General features: G+C 44.9%; 1 protein-coding gene across 8 annotated transcripts in view; it reads right to left on the bottom strand.

Moving 5' to 3' along the window:
- The window catches only part of ABHD2 (abhydrolase domain containing 2, acylglycerol lipase), a 115,599-nt gene that overhangs the window by 8,129 nt on the left and 79,630 nt on the right, over window positions 1–27,840 (bottom strand). For all 8 annotated transcript variants that reach the window (XM_054450342.1, XM_054450348.1, XM_054450345.2 and 5 more), the window contains 5 exons: window positions 18,462–18,645; window positions 8,990–9,082; window positions 6,177–6,287; window positions 3,330–3,399; window positions 1,156–1,240 (listed from right to left, as the gene is read on the bottom strand). In XM_054450342.1, the coding sequence (XP_054306317.1) occupies window positions 1,156–1,240; window positions 3,330–3,399; window positions 6,177–6,287; window positions 8,990–9,082; window positions 18,462–18,645 (543 nt within the window). The remainder of the gene's footprint in view (window positions 1–1,155; window positions 1,241–3,329; window positions 3,400–6,176; window positions 6,288–8,989; window positions 9,083–18,461; window positions 18,646–27,840) is intronic.

The following is a 27,840-nucleotide window of genomic DNA, read 5'->3' as shown; positions in this document are numbered from 1 at the left end:
TAGAGCTTGACTTTTTTATTTTTTTGAGACGGAGTCTCAGCTCACTGCAACCTCCACTCCCGGGTTCAAGCGATTCTCATGCCTCAGCCTCTCCAGAAGCATGTACCACCATGCCCAGCTAATTTTTGTATTTTTAGTAGAGATGGGGTTTCACCATGTTGGCCAGACTGATATCAAACTCCTGACCTCAAGTGATCCGCCTACCTCGGCCTCCCAGAGTGCTGCGATTTATAGGCATGAGCCACCACACTTGGTCCAGTTGCTTCTATTTGTATGTTTAAAGCAGATGGAGAGGCTGTCACAAGAGATAGCAGAACTGGATTTTTTGTTTTGCTTTTCAAGTCAAATTTTATTTTATTTTTTACTATTTATTTATTTTTAGAGACAGACTCTTGCTCTGTTGCCCAGGCTGGAGTGCAGTGGCACAATCATAGCTTGCTGCAGCCTCGAACTCCTGGACTCAAGTGATCTTCCCGCCTCAGCCTCCTGAGTAGCTAGGACTACAGGTATGTGCCACCATGCCCAGCTTTTTTTTTTTTTTTTTTTTTTTTTTTGAGACGGAGTCTCACTCTGTCACCCAGGCTGGAGTACAGTGGCGTGATCTCGGCTCACTGCAAGCTCCGCCTCCCAGGTTCACGCCATTCTCCTGCCTCAGCCTCCCCATGCCCAGCTAATTTTTAAGTTTTTTGTAAAGATAGGGTCTTACTATATTGCCCAGGCTTGTGTCGAACTCCTGGCCTCAAGTGATCCTCCCATTGCAGCCTCACAAAATGCTAAGATTACAGGTGTGAGCCAACACACCTAGTCTCGAATTTTAAATCTAAATATCTCTTTATGTCAAACTTTCAAACTTAAGGGAACCCTAACCCTGAGATAATCTCACAGAACATCAGGTGACTCCCCAAAGCCCTAATGGCTATGGATATACATGGTGGTCCTGTCTCATGTCCTGGGAGGAACACGAGGGGGGCCTGATGCCCAGGCCCCATCACAGCCCGAGGACTATCAGGCTACACAGAATAAGAACGCTGACTGCTATGAGATGTCTCTCCCTAAAGAGGGTGGTCTCCAGGAGATGACAGGATGGTGAAGGTGACAGAATTTACTGTGGCAATTTGCTGAGCTGTTGAGAGGGCAGTAGGAAGAAACACTTACCTGAAAGAGATTTTGGAATGGTTAGAAGACTTTCATGCACCAACGGATCGTCAGCTGCATTAACCAGCATGAGAGGAACATAAATCTGCAACAAGAACATAAAGCAGAATTAAACTACTGATTCCCATTTTCAGACCCATCGATTCAAGACTCAAACTCATTGCTGGACATATTTTTGAAGCAAAGGGCAGAAGGTCACAGCTCAGCTTGCTGAACAGGTACAGTAAGGATGCCTTGTATTCTCTGGCAGTGTGATGAGTTACATCTGCCATTGTGATTACTGCCCTGGAAGCAGGAGTGTGTAGAAGCAAAGCTTCCTGATGATCATCAGAGTGTTTCAGATTAGCCATGCATTTTAGAAAATGACTTTGCAATGAATTATGTATATATTCATTCAGTTTATTTCATGGGAGGGAAAAATTAAGTGCACTCCACACCAGACAAAAGAGATTCTACAGGAATCTAGGCCAAGGCTGGGCACAATGGTTCATGCCTGTAATCCCAGCACTTTGGGAGGCTGAGGTGGGAGGACTGCTTGAGCCCACAAGTTTGAGACCAGCCTGGGAAACATAGTGAGACCCACACCCCAGTCTCTATTTGTTAAAACAAACACAAAAACAAAAATAGAACAAATCAAAAGAATCTAGGTCAGGTTTATGGCTTATGCCTATGGTTCCAGCTACTCAGGAGGCTGAGGCAGGAGGGTCACTTGAGCCCAGGATTTCAAAGCTGTGGTGAACTATGATCACGCCACTGCACTCCAGCCTGGGAAACAGAGCAAGACCCTGTCTCTTAAAAAAAAAAAAAAAAGAAAGAAAAAGAATCTGAAGGTTGAAAACAGGAGTAGGCTGGTGGATATTAGAAAACCGTTGGCAGGATTGCATTCAACAGCCACTTTACTAAAACAGCCAATAGCCTTCTTTTTCATTTTAGTGGAGATGGTACTGACAGGGAGACTCAGATGTCATTGAACAGCGATACTGAGGCAGTGAATGATTGTGGTATCCTGTAGGTCTCTGATGTTGACTCTAGACAGCTCGACATTCCTACAGTGGCTTAAATGACAACATCAAAAGCCTGATGATGCTAAACTAGGAGGGATGGCTGATAAGACAGCACAACTACAGTTTCCAGTGATCTGCTTTAGCCAGGGGAATGATGGGCCAAACCTACAGGTGGACATTGACAAGGATAAATGGGAAGTCCTGTGTTTGGATAAATAGGGCAATCAATTGTGCAAAGACAGATTGAGAGAGACTGGCTTGTTGGTCATTCAGGTAAAACAAACATATGGAGATTTTGTTTGGCCACAAACTTAATACACACAAAGTTTATTGTAGCTGCTAAAAGTTGCATTAATACAAACAAGTCTACCTTATCAACAGACATGCTCGGCTGGGCACAGTGGCTCACGCCTGTAATCCCAGCATTTTGGGAGGCTGAGGCAGGCAGATCATGAGGTCAGGAGTTGGAGACCAGCCTGACCAATATGGTAAAACCCCATCTCTACGAAAAATACAAAAATTAGCCAGGCGTGGTAGTGCACGCCTGTAATCCCAGCTACTCAGGAGACTGAGGCAGAAGAATCGCTTGAACCTGGGAGGTGGAGATTGCAGTGAGCAGAGATGGCGCCACTGCACTCCAGCCTGGGCGTCAGAGCGAGGCTCCATCTCAAAAAAAAAAAAAAAGAAAGAAAAAAGAAAAAAATAGACATGCTCATCATTACTTTGATACAGAAACACATCAGTTTTACTCTGTGCTTACCAGATCACGGCAGGAATTTTGAGTTCAGTCTTAGGCACTATAGTAACAAAATACAGAATGGCCAAAAGAGGGTCCCAGATGGTAAGAAATCTAGACAGATCTCATTGATCTGGCAGAAACCAGACAGGATTATACTGTCAAAGGAAGACTAAGAAAAAAGTGGGTGTTGAGCAATTTTAAAGGCCCTCACACAGACATGGGAGCACACTGGTCTAAGGGGCAGCTCTGGGATTAATGTATGGCAGTTACAGAGGGAGACAGTCCGGTTCAATAAACAAATCCAAGCTGAAAGAGCAGTTGGAGCCAGATTCCAGCTGAGCTTCCACCAGGAAAATTTAGGAGAGATATTTGTTGTATTGTGTGCGAGGCTGGATGGAGTGATGCTAATTGAGCCAGTGATGGCCACTCACCCTGTGCAGGTACCGCATGCAACTCTCTTCTTCATAGTATTCCTTCAGGGAGTTATAGCCATGAAACTTCCTGCAACACACCAGACAAAGAAAAAAAGAAAAAGGACAAGCATGGGTCATAAGATCAGAATGCTGAGCCGATGGTAGCTCCGGTTCCTCACGCTAACTCGTGGCACTGGTAGAGGAGACAGAGGCAGGAGCTAGGCCTGAATGCTGAGCTGATTTTATGACTGTTGCAGATCCTGCACTAACTCATCATATCGATGAAATGTATGTAGGTAGCAAGGTTCAGGGTTAAGAGCACTGGCTTTGGCATCGGGGTTCAAATCCTCCTTCGGTTATTTACTGGCTATGTGACCTTGGGCAAATGGTTCAACTTATCTAAGCCTCAGCTTCTCCTGTATAAAATGAATCTGAAGACAGGGCCTTCCTCAATGGAACTGTGAGACTTATGATGTTAAAGTGCCTACTAGCATCAGGACCGACCCAGAGTAATTACCCTGTAGTAACTGTTATCTATAGTAATTATTAGTGTATGTTACATCTCTTGAGGCAGTATAAAACCAGATGTCACTACAGATATGGAGAAACTGAAATTCAAGGACATTTACTGGAACTTTCCTTTTAACAGAGTTCTTAGTGGAGTAACAGGACCACTGTGAATTGGAATAAAATATGTATTAGGTAACAGAAATGAGACTGTCATTCAAAGTTACCAGTTCTGTCCCTTTATCTCTGACTACTGCTCCATATCTCTGACTACAGAGCAATAGAGATAAACTGGCATGTAACAAAACCTTCGGTGCTCAGCATGAATGAGGGGCCGCAGCTCTGCTCTGCTCTGCTCCGTGCTCCCAGAGGCCCCTCAAGGTTCAACCTGGAGCTCCGACACCAGGAGGCCTAGGCCAGAAGATCTCAAAACCTCTTTCTGACACAGATTAGGGCCTCTGGCTTCTGAATGGTGGGTCTTCCTGTTTTGACTAGGGTCTTTAAGCTATCCTCCCTCCCCGGAAGCTGTGGCTCTCATTAGACATCTCTGCCTGGGAATGGCCTGGAAAGCTCAGGCTGGACTAGTAGGGCCCTCTAGACACGGTGGAGGCCGAGTCTAGAGATCATCTCTAAGATGCCTGTCCTTGTGAAATCAGTTCGTTTGCAGTCTCAGCAGGCAGGAAATGCATTGTTCCATCCCTCCAGTATTACTAGGATGGATCTGTGAGGAAGCCACCAAGACTGGTTATGATCATAAAACTGCTACTATCCAATGCTATTAAAGAGGACAGACTTCGGAGAGTGTTGAGAAACATTCTCTTCTGGGCTTAAAAAATTTAGGAGATGAATGGGAAATTTAATTTGTTTTTTTCTTACTACACACCACAATACAGTCACACACCTCATCTGAAGTGAGGGTGGGTAAGATTCATTTTTCACCTTCTGAACATACCAGCAATTTCCTGGTTTTCATTTCCTTTGAGAAACTGTTAGCAGGCATATTTCAAGGTTACGTGGTGTAAGAAGGCTACTAAAATCTCATAAGGAAGCAAAGCAGAGATCCTATACCCTTAGGTCAATATCTGCCTATCTATTAGATGAAGAATAATTGCTTGCTTTAAACTACATCTAAAAATATCAAATAATTTATTTTTTATTTTTTAGGGACAGGGCCTTACTCTGTTGCCCAGGCTGGGGTCCAGTGCAGTGTTGTGACCATAGCTCACTGTAATCTCAAACTTATGAGCTCAAGTGATCCTCCTGTCTCAGCCTCCCAAGCAGCTGGGACTACAGGTGTGTGCCACTATGCCCCGCTATTTTTATTTTTCAATTTTTTTTTGTAGAGACAGGGACTTGCTATGTTGCCCAGGCTGGTCTCAAACTCCCTGCCTCACGTGATCCTCCAGCCTCAGCCTCCCCAAGTGCTGGAATTACAGGCATGAGCCACTGTTCCTGGCCTCAAATGATTGTTAAATAAAAAGGATCATGTATTTAAAGAGAATGATGAGGTCAGAGGTCAACTTTTCCTTTTTCAGCTGAGGCTAACCTCAATCAGAAACTACTGGAACCAGGAAAGAGGCCACTGTCAAGGTTGCAACCTCAGGTGCCTGGAGGAGAGAGGCAGGTAAAGAGTAGATGAATGAAGTGGGCAGTGGGCAGTATTTGTGTCTCACACTCCGAGGGGAGTCTCCACGCCCCAAAGTAAGAGGCTCTGTCCATTTTGCTTGAAACACACAGTCCTCTTGGTCTATCTTCTGTTTTTCTTTTTTTTTTTTTTTAATTTTAAGAAGGGTCTTGCTCTGTCGCCCTGGCTGGAGTGCAATGGCATGAACATGACTCACTGCAGCCTCAACCTCCTGGGCTCAAGCGATCTTCCCCCCATAGCCTCCCAAATCCTCCTAGGATTACAGGCATGAGACACTGTCCCCAGCCAGTTTTTCTACTCTTGTTAGAGACACAGAGAAGTACAAGAAATATTTCCTTTGCCTTTTACTCCACTGCAAAATGCAGATTTATGTGGCACCTGACACTTGCCCTGGTGTTGAGGCAGGACAGGTGGGGTGAAGACTGCCCATGCTAGGGCCTGCACGCCCCAGCTCCTTGAATCAAGCTAACTGTGCTTTGTAGGAATGCAGAATGAGTGGTCGGATCCTTTTTCTATTTTCCAGGAGAAACTAGAAATTTAAATGTTCCTGTGAAATCTTCTGTTTTTAAACACTAGACACTTACTTAAAGGGAAAAAAACACCCTTAACACTCAAGTAGGCAGAGCAAACACTAGTGCTGGGCAGAGCTGACCTGCAGCTTCCTGCCTGGCACCCTGCCCCAGAGCGTCCCTCTCCCGCCTGCACGGACACACCTCATCACATTGTCATCAATCTGCATCAGGGATGTTGCTGTGTAGAGCCGGCTCAAGTCCGTGTCTTCCAGGCTCTGGGGTTTCTTAACATGGTCTCCAAAAAGAGCTTGCCTAGAGCAAACACAAAAGCAAACAAGATTAAGATGTGGAGGATGAACAACCACAGCAGAGCCTGCTTCCTTGCCACAGCAAGCAAGGAGGGGGAGTCAACACGGTCAGTTAGAAATAGAACCTTTAGCCTTTGGAACATCCCAGAGGATGAGCTGGCGCTGTTAATGTCAAAACCTTATTTCCCTTTTCAGAGATACCCAGACAAACTAAAGACTGTGTTTGAACCTAGTTGAATATCAAAAAACCTTCAGCACAGGGGAGGGGGGCTCAAGATGGGCCCTGTGGTGAGTGGTGGGCCGTGGGCCAAGCCGTAGGGGCCTCGTCCTTACACTGTGTTGACAATGTTCCCCTTGGCAGAGACCCTTCCCCTTAATGAGCTGTTTGTGTTGCTTAACAAGGAAGACTCAGTGTGCGGGAAGGAGTGGAAAACAAACAAAAAGCAAGGAAGACAAGGGTTAACTCATTTAGCATTTGGGCAAATCAACAGCTCTCTAGTGTCTTAGATAAAAGCTAACATCTATTCAGGAGAGCGATCATTTTTTTTTTTCTCCCAACCCCCAAGTGGAACCAGCATTTCTATTAAGAAAAAATCCATCTGGAGAGGATAAGAAAAAATCCATCTGGAGAGGATGACATTAGAGGTAGGGGTCACAACGTGCACTTTTGACCTCTCTTCCCAGCAAGGGCTCTCAGTCACACACCTGGAAGCGGACTGAATTTGCTGAGGCATAGCCCTGCGGTAGGAAGGATTTATTATGCCAACTTGGTATTCTGCTACTCATTCACAACCTCTCCAAAAGAAGAACACATTTCTGTAGCATTGATTTTTTTCAAAAGACTATTAGGAAGATTATATACCTACTGGATAGAATGTACAAATTCAAAGTTAACCTAAAATGTCTAAATGTTTGGCTTTCTGTAGTAAATTTGAAAAATGTGAATACTTAGAGTACATTCAAAGGACTCTCATAATTTGAACCTTCTAGACTAATTAGTAGCAAGACCGGGTCCTTTAGCAAAACAAATGTTTCCTGGGAGGAGTCACTTTCGACACCAGAGGTGCGGAAAGGCAGACAGAGGACTCGGACTTGGTGTCAGAGGCCTGGATCCACCCCTTCTGGCTACAAAACCTCTGCAATCTCCAGACCCATCCAAACCTCAGCTGAGCCACATGCACCTCAGTGCCCAGCACACAGCTGAATCTCAAACAACATGAGCCAAGTGGGAACAGCTGATTTTCCAGCCAGCACAGGGGACATAAGTCTCCCTCTGCTCTCCTTCCCGACATGAGGACACAAGGACATGTCTGGCAACGTGGCAGCCTGATGGGGCCTTCAAGCCCAGCCTTGCTCAGGCGCCATGTGAACGCCCACCCATAGGAAGCCCAATCTGGGGTGTGTGGCCTGCTTTAGCCACTGGAAAAAAGAGAACAAGAAACTGATCATTTAGTCAGATTGCTTTTTCTAGGGTGATACCAAAAATCTCCCAGATTTTTTTGAGCGAACGGGTGTGTCTCGGGTGCTGGGAGCAATCAACACATGCCTAAGCCCTCCAACGCTCTCCAGTTTGGTTCTAGATGTAGGATTTACAGAGGGGAAGCAACAGAAAAGCAACTTGGGCATGGATGAGTTGGCACAGAAGCAGGAGGATTGAGATGGACTTTATAGGATGGGCTGGGTTCCCACCAGTAGAGAAACAGGAGAGTATTCTCAGCAAGGGTAGTAAGTGGTGTAGGAGAGGCCGGGGGCACAGGAACCTCTAAGTAGCCTAGTCTAGCTAGAAGGAATGAGAGGCGTAGGGGAGAAGGCAGAGATGTCAGCAATAATAATAATCATAATGAAAAGTCATTGCTAATATTTATCTGGTGCTATGCATACCAGCACTGCTCTAAGCACTTGACAGGTTAACCCACCACAGGATTACGAGGCGGAGAGGCAGGACAAGCATGAAGAATAAGGAGAGGCTCAAACTTCGAGCAGGGAGGTGCCGAAACCACACCCTGAGCCTCCTGTCCCCCTGCTGCTTGGAGAGAAGCCCAAGGGCCAGCCAAGAATGAGTCCTGATCCCCCAAGCACAGAAGCATCCTACGGAGAAGGTCTCCTCAACAATGACAGCCCCTCGTGACCGCTCTAATTTGGGAGAAAAGGGTGTAGAAGTGGTTCCTTGTCTCAGATTTACTGGGAATTACAAAAGCATAAGGCGATTTGGCAAACTCAGTAGCTTGGGACAGGTTTCTTTTTTTTTTTTTTTTTTCAGACAGGGTCTGGCTCTGTCACCCATGCTGGGGTGCACTGGCACAATCTTGGCTTGCTGCAACCTCCGCCTCCTGGGTTCAAGCGACTCTCCTGCCTCAGCCTCCCAAGTAGCTGGGATTTCAGCAGCACCATCAAGCCCGGCTAATTTTTGTATTTTTGGTAGAGACGGGGTTTCGCCATGTTGGCCAGGCTGGTCTCGAATTCCTGGCCTCAAGCTATCTGCCCGCCTCAGCTTCCCAAAGTGCTGGGGTTACAGGCATGAGCCACCGCGCCTGGCCAAGACAAGTTTGTTTCTAATCAAGTCACAAATGCAGGCAGCAGAGAGTCTGTACCACACCTGCATTTTGTTTTTCCCCTGAAGGAACAGGAGTCCTGGCTTTTCATGGTTCCCAGATGAGCACAGGAAGGAACTGTCTGTCTCCTGAGAGAGAACGGAAGGTGACCTACCTGTGCGAGAGGATGATCTTCTTCATGTTGTCGGCCATGAGGAAGTTGTAGAACCGCCGGCACTGATCCCATTGCATGAAGGTTTCCTGGGCCCTGGAAGAACCACAGCGAGTGAGGGTGATGGCGGTGTGGGGGTGCAGGCATGCAGCCAGGAGGGGGCTCTAGCCATGGGGCAAGGTGCTTGTGTGGAGAGGGCCGGCTCTCAGGCTGTGGCTTCTGCATTAAAACAGGCTGTAATGTGCAGAGCTCAAACATCTGTGGAGAAATCTATGGAGACACCAAGACAGCGCAGGGGAAGGGGACCCTGGCAAAGGCCCTCTCTAGCGCCAGAGGCTTTGTTGGTGGCACCCCCGACACTCTCTTCTAGCACCTGGGCCTTCTCTTAGTCACTGAACCTGCCAGGACCAAAGTCTGCTTCAATTGTCACGTGAACACTTTCTGTATTTGGCTCCCTACCTGGCAGGCAAGTTTTCTGGTTTAATGACAGGCACATGGAAGGGGAGAGTGGGTGCGGAGGGGAAAAGCTAAAAAATCTTCTGTTGTTGCTGATCAAGAGGTAAAGGAAAATCATTAACTGGGATCTCCTCCAAATAAATCTATCTTTTGATTAGCCTTATACCATTGAAGAGGCAAGGACATCAAAGTGGAAGTAGACAGGCCCTTAACCCTTTGTAGGCACAGCTGGTGGGGCTGGTCTGGAAGTGTCTTTCTGCCTCTAGGGCTAGTTTGTGACTGGCACACTAGTGTGTGGCTGTGAGGGCCACACTCTGACCCTTCAGTGGCAGCAGTAGGCAGGTGATATTATTCCTGTTTTCCAGAGCCCAGGTTCTGCCAGCAGCATATGCAGAGGGAGGAGACAGCACCACCAGCCCTGGCCATGTGCTTCCCCAGCCAGATTTCCATGCCCACACAGCAGGTGAACAAACACCAGTGGGCTCACTCCCACCAGCCATGCCTGCTCAGCCCTCCCCACTCACTGCTCTCCTCCCTTGGGCGTGAATCCAAACGTAGGCGGACACTGAGACCACATTCATTACAGGGAAACTTTCATCTTGCAGGTTTCAAAATCTCCAGGCCTGACTCCACCCTGTGAATGGATCTGGACGTCACTACTTCTACTAGATTCCATCTTCCAGATGGTAAGTGAGGGGACCAGGTGGTTCGTAAGGTTTTTTTGTTTTGTTTTGTTTTTTATTATTTTTTCAATCCAGGGAGTTTATAAAAGTAATTTTATAAAAGTAATTTCCCCAAAGCTGCTACAACTTTAGAATGGCAAAATTCCATAATTTTGGAGTGACAAACATTTCCCACAATGTCATGGTTAAAAAATAAGAGGTAGTGGGGAGTTAAGAATGAAATGGTTTGTGAATTTAATGGTCTGCGATGTGCTCATCAAACACAGGCTAAGCTCAAAGTGAAGACTAACACCACCTTGAAGGGTCAAAAGGCCACTGCACAAATGTACAAGCCATCCCCCCCACCGACTCTAACCAAGCACTACAGGAAGAGTATAGGACCAGATCACTATCAGGGACCCCTGCTAAAGCAGGACTGTGCTCACCTGCCTGTGGTCAGAGGGAAGGGGGTCACCCAATCACCCAATCACCGAGCCACAACCGGCTGCCTCTCCTCTGACTTTGGATCCAAGCCACCCAGAGAGCCAATGGTCTCTGGCAATCCCAGCTTTCTCTTGCCCTGGTTCATTTCTCCCTTTGCTGACCTCCTAACTGAAAGGATGTTCTTGCTTTTGTTAGTACCTCCTTCATTGCAGACAGGCTGCAGAGGTAGGGAAGGGAGGAGGGTGTGGCCATAAACTTAAGATATAAAAAGAAGCTGCGACTCTGCAGTTGATTTTTTTTTTTTTTAATTGAATACACCACAGGCACTGCCTGTTGAAAGGTTCTAGGGAGTCACAGGGACCCAGGGCTCAGGGAGGGAACAAGACAAGGATGCTGGGACCAGTGTTCCACTCTGTTTATTGTGGCTAACATTGATTTTTAGTATCTTTGGTTTACCACTTAGTATATGTAGGGGCTGTCTTTTACCTTTGGCTGTAGAATTAAGGAATTGAAACTTAAATTTATCATGGTTTAATAAAAGAATCAAGATCAATGTATTACATTCATCTCATATATATATATATATATGGTTTTTTTTTTTTTTGAAAAGGACTGATGTCTTCAATACCAATACCAACAACAGCAAAGTGAAAGGCAATAAAAGAAAGGGTAACCTACAGACTGAAAGAAACATAGACAAATCAATAAATGCACATGGAGGCAGTATGTGGATCCTGATTCAAACAAGCCAACTGGCAAAACAAACAAACAAATAAACAACACTTCCATGAGACAATTAAGGAAATCTGGACACTGACTAGAAATGGGATGCTATTAGGGAATTATTGCTAATTTTTTGGATGATAATGGTATTTGTGGTTATGTTTAAGAAAAAGTCCTTAGAGTCTTTTAGAGCTACCTAGTGAACTACTTACAGATGAAATGATATCTGCAACTTGCTTTAAAAGAATGTAGTTTCTGAGGGAGTGGTTGAATGGATGGGTATAGAGCAAACAAGATGGGGGTATGAGTTCAGTGTTGTTGGAGCTGGTAGTGGCTACACCGGGGTTCGATTTTAGATGCAAATCACAAAATGGACACGAAACCAGGGGAGTTTAGCTCTCTAGACACTGCACGAATACCTTACTTGGCTATCCAAGTTCTTTTTTTGTTTTTGTTTTTTGAGATGGAGTCTCACTCTGTTGCTCAGGCTGGAGTGCAGTGGTGTGATCTAAGCTCACTGCAACCGTCACCTCCCGGGTTTAAGCAATTCTCCTGCTTCAGACTCCCGAGTAGCTGGGACTACAGGTGTGCGCCATCATGCCCAGTTAATTTTTTGTATTTTTTTAGTAGAATACGGGGTTTTATCATGTTGGCCAGGGTGGTCTAGAACTCCTGACCCTAAGTGATCTCCTGGTCTCTGCCTCCTTCCAAAGTGTTGGAATTACAGGCGTGAGGCACTTCACCTGGCCTGAATATCCAAGTTCTTGACTTGCCTCTAGATAGCTATGTTCTCCAGAAGAGAGAAGGGGTGGCAGGAACTGCTCCCCAGGCTGGGCCAGATATTGTTCCACCAGGATAAAATGGCTGAGGACACAGGAGAGAAGTGTGGAACCCTGAGAGGGGCAGCTCGGTCAGAATTACAGGGAGGGAATGGCTTTGCATAATTCAGAGTGAATCTTGTTGGAAGGAGGGTAGGTTTCAAAACTTCAGAAAGAACCAGGATGACTCCAAAAGGAAAGATGCCTTCTGAAAGTTGCAAAACTCTCAAGAAGTGATAATCACAAATGAGAAGAGAAAATTAACCCCCAAACCCAGTATAGTTTCACTGGGAGTCTTATTTGAGAATAATCCATACGGATTTTTAAAGAACTTTGTTCATCCATTGATCTATTACCAAAATAAATAGAATTCCCTGAAAATGCCTTCATTTCTAATCAATGTAACATTAAATTATAATAAAATATTACCCATACTGGTTTCACAGCCATTTTCTAGTGAGAGATTTCTCTTTGGACTGTTAAAAGAATTTTATAAGGTGTTGTGGAAGGCAATGGATTTTAATTCTTCAGAAGAGGGTCCCAACGAACAGGTATTTGCAATTAGCTTCAGAGCAATCACTTGGGCAAGGAAGAGCTGAGCCAGCCACTATGCTGCTGGGGTAACTGCTTAGAGAAGGCTCAGCTTTCCAGTTCGTATTTTGCAAAGTGAGTGGACCAGGTACTGATGAAAAGGAATTAAAGTCAGAAGAGAATGAACTGGGGAAAGAATGCATCTAATACCCAAGTGAATTCAGATCTCCTGGCTCAAATAAATTATGTCTCAGAGTGCTGAGAGACTATGAGAATAGTGAAACAGCTTTCCTGTGGTCTTTGAAAAAATATGGAGAATGAGAATGAGGTTCTGTAAGAGTGGGATGGGCAAGCATGACCTTAACACTCCAAAAAGGGAAAAAGGCAAGGGCAGTATGAATTAAGATTGGAGATGAATTAATGGGATGTGGATGTAGACGATACTAAAAACATACCTTGAAAGCAATATGCTAATGAAACCTTAAGAATAAAGTACATTAAGTACTTTCCCATAATGCTATCACATGAACCTAAGAAGTATTTTAACTTGTAGAAGGAGGGGATTTCTTTCCAGGTTTTGCCTATATACAGTCATGTTTTTAAAAAATTATGATAAAAATACATAACATAAAATTTATCATCTTAATTTTTTTTTTTTTTTTGAGACAGAGTCTCGCTCTGTCCCCCAGGCTGGAGTGCAATAATGGCATGATCTCGGCTCACTGCAACCTCCGCCTCCGGGGTTCAAGAGATTCTCCTGCCTCAGCCTCCTAAGTAGCTGGGATTACAGGTGCGCACCACCGCACCTGGCTAATTTTTGTATTTCTAGTAGAGACGATGTTTCAGCATGTTGGTCAGGCTGGTCTCGAACTCCTGACCTTGTGATCTGCCTGCCTTGGCCTCCCAAAGTGCTGGGATTACAGGCATGAGCCACTGCACCCGGCCCTTCCCTACTTTTAATATATACATTCTGTCATGTTACATATTTTTCTTGATTTTTTAAAATAAAAGCTGCCTTGTTTCCCACTGAGTTGGTATATTATTAACTTATTTAACTATCTCCCATGCTGGACATGTGGATTATTTCCAATTTGGGCACTATAAGAGAGTAATCCTGCAGTGGGGACAAAACCAGGACCAGCCCAGCCCGCAGAGAGAGGAAGGGGGCATGATCCTAGGCAGGCTGGCCAAGCCCAAGACAGGGCTCCTGCCTTGAACAGCCGGGCCTCTGGAAGGAGGGATGGTAGAGCCTCTGGACCCAAAAGACCCAGCCAGAAGGTTCTGGGCTGGTAGCAGGTTGACCTTCAGGGGCAGAGTCAATCTGTAGAGAGGTCATCATCTCCAGCTAGTTCAGCTTGAGTGTGAGCAGAAGAAAACCATGTTTGTACCACACAAGGGAGTGGGCCAAGAGTTTTTGGTACCTGCCAGGCTGGGCTTTGTTAGTTCCGCTGGGGTGGAAGGATGGGGCAGAAAGATGGACTTCAGACTACAGTAGGGATGGCCACCTACCAAGCCCCTTTCTTCCTTATCAGAATCTTTTCCTTTTACAGGATGTACTTTTACAGGAATGAGTTAGAGTCTCTCATTATTCTGATAAAAAAAATTAACAACAACAAAAAAACCCACAAAAAGCCCCAAGGCACTAAGGGCAACCATGGGGTCAGGTCAACTTCACAACCCAGTGGTGGAAAAGCTGAGCTGTTTCCCAGGGTGAAGTTCTGTCCATAGAGTCTCATTTAAATGCTGCAGTTTCCCCCTCTTTGTTTGGCTGTGATTCAAAATTACTGATGGCACAAAGTTACTGTATTTTGTAGCTCTTCAACTATAAAAACAAATTTTAGGAAAGTCCCAGTCTCTGGGGGAACTTCATGAATAATATTTGCTTTTGCCATAAACTCATCTCTAGCCTGAAGTTTGCCCATCAAAAGCAAAAGAGACAATATCCCCACCATTTGGCAGGAAAAGTGGTACCTGCCTCTGCCCCATGGCAGGAAGGCCTTGCTCAAAGAATGCTAGGATGTTCAGGTGGTCAGGTCTTAGTGATGCTAACACATTCACTTAGCCCGGAGTATAATGTGCCTTTAAGGAGATTTGAAACACTCCTCTGATAATTCCTCTACTGTCTTGTAAGGCAGCGGTGCTTGGGACTGGCTTTGTGGAAGACAATTTGTCCACAGACTAGGGAAGGCAGGGGCAGGGGGATGGCTTCAGGATGATCCAAGCACATTACATTTATGATGCACCTTTTCCCTACTATTATTACATTATCATACAGAATGAAATAATTATACAACTCACCACAACATAGAATCAGTGAGATCCCTGAGCTTATTTTCCTGCAACTAGACAGTCCCATCTGGGGGTGATGGGAGACAATGACAGATCATCAGATATTAGATTCTCATAAGAAGTGTGCAAACTATCCCTCACACGCACAGTTCACAATAAGGTTCATCCTCCTGTGAGAATCTAATGACACTGCTGATCTGACAGGAGGCGGAACTCAGGCAGTAATGTGATCAATGGGGAATGAAACTAAATACAGATGAAGGTTCACCCACTGCTTCCCTACTGCTTTACCCACTGTGACCCGCCCACCGCTCACCTCCTGCTGTGTGGCCCGGTTCCTAACAGCAGTTGGGACCCCTGCTGTAAGAGGCTTCTGCCACTGGCCTAGGCCCTGTGCTACTGTCCTCCTCACCCTCGCCTCCTTCAGAAATCCCTCCTCACGGACCCCCCACTTGACTGAGGACCTCCTTGGCACCCATATGCCTAATGTGTAATATCTTAGTAACATGTATTTGTTGCTTTGTGGCTTTGTAAATATCACTCTGTTGTCTTAAGTGCTGTGAGGTCCTCAGATACAGACTCTCTTTTACACCCAAACTGCAATAAAATGCTTTTGTTTTAGTTTTATTATTATTGGTCAATTCTGTAACATAAGATTGTTGCGGGCTTTCTTGGGAAAGAATTTCTCTTACCTGAAACCAGACCAAAAATGCTTCCCTCCCCATTTTCTTTAAGCTCCATGAAGGCAAAGAATTAGCCTTGTTTAAGGCTGTGTCCCTATTATCTAGGAGGACGTCTCACCACACACAGTCCCCAGGCGGGTTGGCAGCTGTTTATGCTGAGGGAACATGTTAAAGTCTGCTGGATACCAGGTGATTTCAGGGCATTTGTGTCCCTCCTTCAGTGGTTCAGCACATTTAGGTAAAAGGTGAGCTAGTTTAGCAGCAGCTAGACTTTGCTAACTACAGCAAGCGGGTGGCTGGCTTCTCTCTGAGCCTTCAACTGGCTCTGGCTAGACGGGAGATGAGCTACGGGAGGAGAAGCCAGAGGGAGGGGTTCACTGAGGAAGCGGGTCTCCAGACTCAGCTAGGAGAGATTTACCAGATACATGAACTCTCGTGTGGCCCCTGCAGAGGCAGACGGGCCTCCCCGGCTCCACCTTGGTGTGATGGGAAGCACTTATGCAGCTGCCACCATCCCAGTGCTGAAAGGCTCATCGCCCTCAAGCCTTGGCAGGAAAAAAAAAGTTTATACTGGTTTAAAGTAAGGAACTGTGCTCCATTTATTCCATAGATCTGGTTTAAATGTTGAGGGTGCCTGAGCCTTGCACCAGCACACACAGGACAACGGTGTCTCTCTGACCTGGTGCCAGTTCCCATATGCAGGACCACATGATCTTAGCCTGGACAAGTTAGTTATCTGTGCTCCAGACAATAAAGTTGCAACTTGCTCCTTATTGCATGAGGTTGGTGTGCCAATAGTTAGTTATGTGTATGAAGCCCTCTGAGGTCTCAAGGAAGAGGCTGTGCAGGCTAGGTCTGCAAAATGTATAGCACCTCACAGATTTTAGTTTCCTAGCTTCTTGAGCCTTCTTTGCCTTAGTTCAAACACCTTAGTTTGCTGCGTCAATCATGTGCTCTTGCTGACAGCAGATGGCGCTACTGCAGCAAAATGAGATGAAGGGATTGTCATTTTAAGATTTTGTGCATTGAAAAAAAAGAAAACAAAACAAACGTCCTAGTTCTGCTCCCTTGGATCCTGGGGTAGGCCCCTTGCTCATGTCTTTCTTATCCCAGTGACTGGGCCCGACAGGACTTTGGTTAATTCTGGTTACACGTGGCTATGAGTTGGGAGTTGGATATTTCTAGTCACACCAAGATAAAGGCAAATGTCCTCTCAGCTGACTCCCCAGTGTCCAGAGGAGTGAAGGAAAAGATTCCCGGTAGGAAGATGGGGGACTAGCCTGGTCCTGGGACGTGAGAGCTGGAGAGACCACTGAGGTCACTAACCCCAGGGACTGCTAAACGTAACTAAACATGAAAACTCGCCTATGAAATGTATCCAAAATTCAGATTTCTGAGGTCCCATGCCTCCAACTTCATGAATCAAAATCTCCAAGGGTGGGGCCCAAGAAACAGAATTTCTTTCTAACGTGATCCTCCAAGTGATTCCTTATGAAGTGAGGCAGTCACTAGTTCACTGGACTGGTCTTTGTGATCCGCTGATCGAACCCACCTCCTTCATTTTACAGTGAATGATGATGATGACAATAATGAAAATGAATAGTGGCTTATGTTCTGCATGCTGGGCACTGTTCTAAGCACTTCATATGCATCAACTCATTTGACTCTCAGTGGTGCTATGAGGTAGGTACTGCTTATTATCATCATCCCCATACTGCTGGCAAGGAAAAATAGAACCCAGACCTTGGCCCTGGGACTCAGGAAGGGTTTCATCAGAGATGTTTCTCATGTCTATCGTGGGTACATTTAGATCATCTTTTTCAGCCAGCTTTAAGCCTCATAGGGAGAGGCTGAATCCTGGGCCCACATGTGTCTTTTGGGTGTGCTGGCTTTAAATTCCAGTAATATGTATTTTTAGAAATAATATAGATAGCCTCTATCCATCAGAAAGTAACAAGGTATGTTGAAACTGCAGCATGAGATATACGGGTGAGGCAAAAGGAAAAGATTCTTTGAATAACGATAAGGACTGTTTGGCATTAGACTGGATCAATAGAGAGGTGTTTTTAAACTTTCCTGTGTGTTTCAAATTTTTTCAGAAGATTTTTAATAACTGGTTATATCATTTGTAATACAAAAACACCATGAAGGGTACAGAAAAAAATACGAATGTATTTGAAGAGCCTGGAGAGATGTGTGTGTATAGTGTGAGTGTGGTGACTCTCGAGAGACCTGGGACAGCAGTGATCTTGAGGGGAATCAGGGCAGATGACCACGCCCTCCCAGGACTCATCCTGTGGGGTATCTACTGGCAAGAGACTAAGGGGTGGGAGAAAGCTTGACCTATTAGATCAACTCCTTTGTGATGATGCCTGGGATGCCTGAGGGAGACAAATACTTAAAGGTGAGGACACTGATTAAATGATTTCTACAGATCCCTTCCAGATGCCATCTGAGACCCAGCTCTTGCAGGAAGGAGGGATTTGGGATCCTAAGGCCCAGCTTTCAGATCCCAGCTTGCCAGTCCTCTGTGCTCTTTCATTAATCCACATTTCTATAAAAACTCCTGAAGCCTGAACAAATTAAGTCACCTGACAGAGATTCCCTAGGGAGACAGCAACTATCAATTGACTTCTCCAGTTACAGATCTGATCCCAAAATGCAGCTGCATATCCCAGGCTTAAAGGGTCTGATGGGGCAACTCCAATGTATGATATGCAAACAAAACAAGGTGAGTCCAAGACTCAGAAGCTTCTACTCAGTCGGCCACAGTGTTCCCCGGTCTTCGCAGAACAGTGTGTTGTGCGTCGGGGCATCTCTATAAATAAGGGCTAACTGAAGGCCCTGATGGAAGGCGGAGATGACTCACCTCAGTGCACTGTACCCCTGGCACACGCTGACGCAGCACAGGACCTTCTCTTGATTTGCCTGAGTCTCCCCCAAGTATTTGCACACGATGTTACCACCCAGGCTGAAGCCCACGACGACCAGCTGGGTCAGGGGATATGTCTTCTTGATGTAGTTCACCATGGCTCCAAATTCCCATGTGCAGCCTGTGGGCAAAAGGGTGAGATTGCTCAATCATTTCAGGTGCATCGTATCTGGAGAAAATGCAAGCTGGAACGTTACTAAATGGGTGCCAGTATACTAAAAGAGAGAGAAATATATATGTGTGTGTGTGTGGGGATGTGTGTGGAAAGAGAGACAGACAGACACTACTCTTTGGCTATCCAGAGAGAAGTTCCCAGATGCCCCTTGGGATAAGAGGAAACAAGGCCTCAGCAGTGCCCAAGAGTGGAGGTACCATGTATCAAATGTACAATGCTTCTTAAAAGGTAGGTCACAAGAACCCTGTCTAGATGCTCATAGATATCAAAGCCGATTTCAGGGTGTGCATGAGCACGTATGCTCACACACAGACCTAAATAAAAGCTAGGCCAGCCTGGACAAAATGGCAAGACCCCATCTCTACACACTACAGGTGTGTCCCTGTAGTCCCCGCTACTTGGGAGGCTGAGGCAAGAGGATCCCTTGAGCCGGGGAGGCAGAGGCTACAGTGAGCCAAGATCGCATCACTGCACTCCAGCCTGGGTGACAGAGTGAGACCCTGTCTCAATAAAATAAAATAAAATAAAATAAGGTAAGTAAGTAAATAAATAAATAAATGCAAGAGCAAAATCCTTTGAGATTAGCTTCCTAGGCTACAAATTGGGATGCTATACCCATGTGTATGATGATTCATGGTGTTAAGAAAAGTAGCAAGTGGATGTTATTTACAGAATCTTCTTGACAGAGTTGGAAAGGAGAGGAAAGATAAACTTCGGTCCAGAGGGACTGCCAGGATGCTCTGTACGTTTAGGGTAAAACGTTCTTGGTGACGTAGGGACAGGGTGCCAAGGGAGGCAGGCTCATTCAAAAATACACAGAGGAGACCTCTGAACAGAGACGGTGTTTGGGCCTCATTTGCCCAGGAGGGATGATCTCAGCTGGGGTCCCCTTGGGAAGTTATTGAAGCCATGTTATGTCTCAGCAGCTTTGCTAAGAGGAGGAGGTGAATGGCCATATTACAAGTGAAGGGATTCATCACATCCTTCTAAGGCCCAACCCCAAACTCTGTAGGGAGCCAATTTAAAATCTAACATGGAAAGTTAAGGATGTCGACGCAAAGCACATACAAAATAGACTGGCATGAGAAGAGTACGGATTTACAATGGAAACGGGAGTTGTTGACTTTGGCACCAGCTCAGAGGTTTTGGCATTCTTAATAGAGTTGAACAGCTCCTTCCCTAATCATCAAGCCATGGGGGAAAGTATCTTTTGAGCCTGGGGTAAACTCCCCTTATATCTGTCTTCCTTTTGTAGTAGGATGTAGCCTAAGCCAGGCCGGCACAACCCCATGCGGTTCTTAAGCTGCAGCGTGCATAGAATCACCTGGAGAGGGTGTTAGAAATGAGCATTCCTGGACCTCAATTCCAGAGAAGCTGATTCTGTAAGATGGGGGCCAAGCCCAGGAATCTACAGTGACTTTGTTTTTGAGTAGGTAATTCATGCCCATGGGAGAAAATTCAAATGCTGCAAAAGATGGAGTGAAAGGTAAGTTTCCTATATTCTTTCTAAAAATACCAGTGGTAACATACACATTGTTTGGTGCCTCATTTTTTCCCTTTACAATATGTCTGGCAATATTATGCATCAATACACTTGAAACTGCCCTATTCTTTTTTATTTTTAATGGGGTATAACATACATACAGGAAAATGCACAATCAATGAAGTTTTACACACTTATACCCAGGTAAGCATTGCCCAGATGAAGACGCAGAATATTTTTGACACCCCTGGAGGCCTCCTCGTGCCTCCTCCCAGATAGTATCCCCTATACTTTTGACTAATAATCATGATCTGGAAATGCTGGGGGCTTAGAAGGAGCTTAAGCAAGAGATGCTTAAAACTAAGGGAAAAACTGGGCCAAGAGCTGCTTCCTCCCAAACAGCAGGACCCAGGCACCAACTTTGAGAAGGCAGCCCATCTCCCTCTCCAGTGAGATAGTAGAGGATCAAGTTGCCTATTTTTCTCCCTCTTACACTCAGCAGAAGCTGGGGCAGTTTGCAGACCTTCAATAAAAGTTGCTGAATTGAGTGGATTCTGATGACAAGGCCTCTGAATGGGCCCTGAGGACAGGGAACGAACAAAAACCTGGTCCGGAAAGATCCTTGAACTCTTAACTTTGGAATGTGAAATGCCAGACTGTTGTCCCCACCTAAGTCAGATTCATTCAAGTTTCTTTTTGTTTGTTTTTGAGACAGAGTCTCACTCTGTCACCCAGGCTGGAGTGCAGTGGCACAATCTTGGCTCACTACAGCCTCTGCCTCTCGGGTTCAAGTGATCCTCCTGCCTCAGCCCCCTGAGTAGCTGGGGTTACAGGCATGTGCCACCATGTCCAGCTAATTTTTGTATTTTTAGTAGAGACAGGGTTTTGTCTTGTTGGCCAGTCTGGTCTTGAACTCCTGACCTCAGGTGATCTGCCTGCCTCTGCCTCCCAAAGTGCTGGGATTACAGGCGTGAGCCACTGCCCTGGCCAAGTTTCTCTTTTTAAGAAGGTAGCAATGGAAGGAATATTATGCCTCCAGGGAATGCCGGATTTCAAAATGAAGCAGTGATATAAAAAAGGGGATGTGCAAAAAAACAGCTGGGAGCACAATGAGCAATTAGCTGATAGCAGCTTCTACACCATGCAACAAATAAAAAATGTAGAAATCCCACAGGAGACATTTGTTCACCTCCCTTGGGCCCTAACAGGCACTGAAAACCAGGCCTTAAAGGAGCAGCCTGGCCTCATGGCTAAGTGAAAAGGCTCTGTGGCCAGACTGCTTGGGCCTACCACTTAGTGGCCCCAAATGTTCTCAATTTCTCTTTGATGACAAGTAACCCCCGTATACAGGGAAAATCTTCAGCTTCCAGGCTTCTTTCTGGAATAGAAAGGAGAACCTACAGGAATAGGATGAGGCCTGGGAATGGGAACTTTCAACAAACAACCCAGACAATTTTTGTAGTGAGGAAACTGTGCAAAATACTGTTACCTTGGGTAAGTTACCAAACTCTCCTAGGTCTGTTTCATCATCTTTAAAATGGAAGTAATAAGAGTAAAGACTTCGTAGAGTTGTTTAGAGATCTGAATAAAGTGATATACATAAACAGCTTAGATCAGGGTCCAGAGCATAATAAGCATTCAATGTTAATGGCTATAACTGACTCTAATTATTTTTTCTTTTAAAAATATGTAAGTATACCCATGTTTATAGCAGCATTATTCACAATAGTCAAAAAGTGGAACCAACCCAAGTGTGCCTTGATGGATGAACGGATAAGCGCAATGTGGTACATGTGTACAATGCAATATTATTCAGCTTTAAAAGGGAAAGACATCCCGTCACATGCTACAGCATGGAAGAACCTTGAGGACATTATGCTACATGAAGTAAATCACTCACAAAAGGACAAATACTGTAGGATCCTACTTATGTGACATACCTGGACTAGTAAAACTTATAGATGGAAAATAGAATGGTGGTTGCCAGGGGCTAGGGAGAGGGGATAGGGAGTTATTGTTTAATGGGTATAGTTTTAGTTTTGCAAGGTGAAAAAATTCTGGAGATTGGCTGCAAAACAATCAATATACTTAACACTACTGAACTGTACACTTAAAAATGGTTAGGATGAAATTTTGTTATGTGCATTTTATCACAATTAAAAATATATCTAAACAAGAATGTAGCTGATCTAAAATTTAGGGTTTTCTCTAGTGTTCTTCGACTTCATTGCACATTAGAATCACCTGGGGATTTTTTTTAACGCAGGAAAAATATTTATTATAGGGCATTAAATGGCTTACTGAATCATTGAGAGAGTTAAAGAAATAGCCTCAAAGCCAAACACCTGGGGAGCTTCTAAAACAACCATACTAATGCCTGGGCCCTCCCCAGCTTCATTAAATCAGAACATCTGGGGGTGGGATCTGGCCATGGGTGTTCTTCTACAACATCCTCAGGTGCAACCACTGTGGCTGTGGAACACTGCTCTAAGGAACAAGGCTCTCTCCAGCTCAGACCAATACGAGAAGGCATTTTTTTGAAGCACTCTCTCATCTCCGGGCCACCCCTTTTCAGACTCCCTTTCCTTTCTACTTGCAGTAAACAACCTTCACAGATGGGGGCGCTGCTTAGCCTTTCGGAAGCTTAGCCTGGTAGCAGTTTTCCAAACATTTCCTCAAAGCAAGGTTTCCACAGGTAGCACATCCCCGTTCAACACAACCAGGCGCTTCCTGTAGATCCACTAATACCTAACAAAAAGAAAATTTAAATACCTTTAAATATATGTAATTGCTTTCTGGTAATCTTTCTTGTAAAGAGTGAATTGGAAAAGCTGCACGGAGGTTATATATTACTGCAAGAATGATGCTCTAGCTCAGTGGTTCTCAGAGTGTGGCCCCTGAGCAAGCAGCATCAGCATTGCCTGGGAACTGGTTCAAATGCACATTCTTGGACCTCACCCCAAACCCACAGAATCAGAAACTCAAGGGGGTGGGGCCTAAACAGAGGGCTTGCTGAAATGAGCTTGCAGGACCCCACCTCCAGAGATTCTGATTCCACTGGTCTGGGTGGGCTGAGAATTTGCTTTTCTAACAAGTTCTCAGGTGATGCTGACGTTGTTGGTCCAGAGACCACACGTTGAGAACCATTGTCCTAGTTGACAGAAAAGCTGGATGAAATCTTTAATTTTCTTTTTTTTTTTTTTTTTTGGAGATGGAGTTTTGCTCGTTGCCCAGGCTGGAGTGCAATGGTGCGATCTCGGCTCACTGCAACCTCTGCCTCCCAGGTTCAAATGATTCTCCTGCCTCAGCCTCCTGAGTAGCTGGGATTACAGGCGCCCACCACCATGCCGGGCTAATTTTTGTATTTTTAGTAGAGACGGGGTTTCACCATGTTGGCCAGGCTGGTCTTGAACTCCTGACCTCGTGATCCGCCCGCCTCGGCCTCCCGAAGTGCTGGGATTACAGGTGTGAGCCACCGCGCCCAGCCTCTTTTGTCTTTTAAAAGTGCAGCTCGAAAAGATGCTTCATGTCACTCATTGTTAAATAGATGCAAGTTAAAATGACACTTAGAAATCATTTTCCACTGCCCATGTTAGAAAAGATGAAGTTTGCCAACACCCAGGACTGGAAGGAGTACGGGTAACAGGCCCTCTGGTCCATCCACTGATGAGGGAGTACACATTGGTATAGGCCTTGGAAGGCAATGTGGTAACATCTGTTCATGTTTTTTAAAGTACAAACCTTTGGTCTAGTAATTCTGCCTTTGGGGACTTTATACTGCATATGTATGTAAACATGTACATGCAAGAATGTTCACTGCAGCATTTTGGTGTTTGTAGCAGCAAAGGTTTGGAAACAACCTAAATTTCCATCAGTAGAGGACTGGTTAAATGAATGACTACACTGTGGTGAAAAAGGATGAATCTGGCCGGGCGCGGTGGCTCATGCTTGTAATCCCAGCACTTTGGGAGGCTGAGGCGGGTGGATCATTTGAGGTCAGGAGTTCAAGACCAGCCTGGCCAACATGGTGAAACCCTGTATCTGCTAAAAATACAAAAATTATCCAGGCAGTGGTAACACGTGCCTGTAGTCCCAGCTACTTGGGAGGCTGAGGTGGGAGAATCGCTTGAGCCTGCGAAGGGAGGTTGCAGTGAGCCAAGATTGTGCCACTACACTCCAGTCTGAGTGACAGAGTGAGACCCCGTCTCCAAAAAAAAAAAAAAAAAAAGAATCTGATCTGACATGGAATGGCTCTGAGCCATCTTAAGGGATAAAAACAAGGGGTGAAACAGTGGGGCTGGCACCCTCTCCCGTGTTTGCTTGGGTTTTAAGGGATTACATACACACACATCTGATTGTATATTCACTGGAAAATTGCAGCAGACATTGATTTCCTGGGGAGAAAAACTGGGGGTCTAGGGTAGGAAAAAGATCTAGTTTCACTCATTGTATGTAGCCTTTGGCACAGTTTGACTGTTTTTCTCATGTGTATTTATTTCTTTTTAAATATGAATCTAACCAGTTTTAAAATCTAGCAAAAAAATAAGGGGAAAAAAAAGATGTTTAAATTTCCTCAGGCCAGTTTCGACTATGCTAAAGACACCCAACATATCACTCATGCTGGAGCAATGGTTTGTGCTGGGGACTTTATTTGCCTGCCTAAGAAATAGTACTGAAAAACTTATTTTAAATTGTTATTAAATATTTACTTCTCCACCACTTCCTAAGGTTTCTGCTTAATTTTGTCATCTCTTAGCTAATTATATCTTTATGTTTTGTTCCAACATTGAATGAGACTCTATTAGATCATAAACTCCATGAAGCAAAGATATTCTTGCTCTTGTTCACCACTGTATCTGTGAGGCCAGATACTTGGGGCACTCAATCAGTGTTACCTAAATGAATGGATGAAACAAAAGACGTACAATGTTCAGCCTCTCTGCTAGGAACTTAAACACAGACAAGGAAGAAGATTTAAAGACATGAAATGACTTGTCCACCCTCACATAATGAGTAGGGCCATGTCTACTCATGACCGTGTCTACTCAAAGTCCAACGCTAGACTTTGGACCATGTCAACCCCAAAGCCCAAGCCCCTTGCCTTATATCACAGATCTACTTAGGTAATAGTACTGCAGAGATTTATGCTTCAATTATTAAACATCTTACTCCCCACAACTATTTGATTCCTTTTATTATTTTTATTCTTATTTTTTTGAGACGGTCTCCCTCTGTCTCCCTAGGCTGGAGTACAGTGGCATGATCATAGCTCACTGCAGTCTTGACCTCCCCAAGCTCAAGACATCCTTCCACCTTAGCCTCTTGAGTAGCTGGGACTACAGGCACATGCCACCAAACCCAGCTACTTTCTGATTTTTTTGTAGAGATGGGGGAACTTGCCTGGGAGGTTCCACTATGTTGCCCAGGCTGGTCTCGAACTTCTGAGCTCAAGAGATCTGCCCACCTTGGCTTCCTTTCCCAAAGTGCTGGGATTACAGGTGTGAGCCACTGCACCCAGCTTTGATTCCTTTTAGACCCATCTATTGTTACTCAGGTTTGAGACTAATTATTTGAGACCTAGAGCAGATGTTCAGATGTCATTGGGACAGTTACAAAACTCAGATTTGCTACACTACTGAGGAGCAATTACAGCTAATTGTGTAGGCACTTTGGGAGCCTCAATTTAATTAAATCCAAACACATCTGATCTGGATAAAGGGCCAATCCTGCCTGATGTCAGACAGACTGCTGGATGTTCTGTGAAGAGATGCCACCTCTCCCATGCAAGGGAAGGGCAAAGACATGGTGCCCAGCTCCAGGATCAGCCTTCTGGAAGGTCCTCCTGGGATCTCCCCTGATGTCAGTTACCAAACACCTTTAGTGCCTGGGAGCCTCTCCCTGGCCTGTTATTACTAACAGCTCCATTAATCTGTTTTTAAATGAGGCTCTATGTATTTAATTCTTATGGGATTAGCACCAGGTAACTATATAATCTTGCTGCTGCTTTTTAAAGTAAGATGAAATCTAAAACACTAGCTGGGCCTTAGATGAGTATTACAGGGCCATTTTGGAAAGGCAACTTGCTGGGAGCAGGAAAGAACCCTCACCTTTTTCTCAAGCCCCTACACCTGAAGAAGGACAAGGCAAAGGCTGCCTGAAAGCTATTATTTCAACAACCACTTCCCCATATGACACTAGCATGACTAAATAGGCTAAAATACAGGGACCCGAGACTTGGTGTTCCTTGTGGATGGAGACTCTGAGTCATCTCTGTATGTTCCGTGCCAGGCCCATGCCTGGCATCTGTGGATGTGCCACAAAATGTCAGGTGGATAAGAAGGAAGTTTGAATCGTCTGGAATGAAGGCACGCAGTACTCGCCAGCATGAGTAAGCAGGGGACATGAAAGAGGTACTTGAATATCTTTCCCACTAAGTTTAGCCTAAGAGAAAAATACAGTTAAGCTAACGACATGGCTCGCTGACAGGTGGGCGGTTAGGGGCCTAGCAGCCCCTGTCACTTCCATAGTAAAAGTATGTGAGTCATTTCTTAAAGTCAAGGGGAAACTATCGTAAAGCTGAGTCATCCAGGAATACAATAGCTATAGAAATAAAGTTAAGGCCCCTTTGTGCTATCAAATTAGTTGGCCTTGTCCTTATCTCTGAAATAAGGATTTTAAAAAACGAGTGTTTTCAGCTTTGTTTCCCCAGGTATAGGATGCCTAAAACTGCCCTCTTACGGCTAAAGGTTTAAGTACTCAGATATCATCCTGAAAGTGCAGAACTCATCACTCTTGGCCACTGTTCTGCTGCGGATATGACTCCCTGACACACTTCCTGAAGCTCCTGGCCCCTGGCTCTCAGCAGACGATCTTGCCAGGTGTTTTACTACGATGTCTGAGTTCTGCAAACTCAATACCTTCGCTTTCACGTTCTCTCTCTCCCTTCACCCATCTCTTCCTCCTCCCTTCCCACTGTGCCCTTCTGCCATTATAAAACTCAACTGTTTAATGCAGAGGCAACACAATTCATAACTATGAATACAATTCACAATTGAGTCTACAACAATGAAAATGGTAGATATGAGAAGCTTATCGAAACACCTATGTTTATTTTTATTTTATTTTTTATTATTATTATTATACTTTAAGTTTTAGGGTACATGTGCACAATGTGCAGGTTAGTTACATATGTATACATGTGCCATGCTGGGAAACACCTATGTTTATGATCTAATGGAAGATTGTAAGATATTAAGCAGTAAAAACAAAATAGAAGTTCCTTAAAAATCACTGCCTGAAACTCTTACAGTGAGATGTCTTGCATCGTGGGTGATCTCTACAGCATGCTAAAGGTAGGTAACCCTACATCCTAGTCTCTCCAAGAGGGTCCTGGAATTTATTGTTCTGATGCAGTTATTAATAAAGTTATTAATTATAACGTTTATTAATAAAGTCCCTTTTTACTCTCAAAAGTGTCTCAATTGGAATGTGAAATTAGATGGAGGGGGGTTTCCCTCCCTTCTAAAACTGAAGTCCTGTCCTCTAAGCAAGACCAAGTTTTCTGACCTTACCTTGAGGTTCCAAAAGACTGTTTGTATATACGTTTGTTTGTTTTAAGAGATAGGGTCTCACTCTGTAGCTCAGGCTGTGCAGTGGCA

The sequence above is a fragment of the Pongo pygmaeus genome, chromosome 16 (assembly GCF_028885625.2).
Source record: "Pongo pygmaeus isolate AG05252 chromosome 16, NHGRI_mPonPyg2-v2.0_pri, whole genome shotgun sequence".
NCBI lineage: Eukaryota > Metazoa > Chordata > Mammalia > Primates > Hominidae > Pongo > Pongo pygmaeus.
The sequence above is the reverse complement of the archived record's forward strand: the minus strand, read 5'-3'. Positions and strand labels throughout refer to the sequence as shown.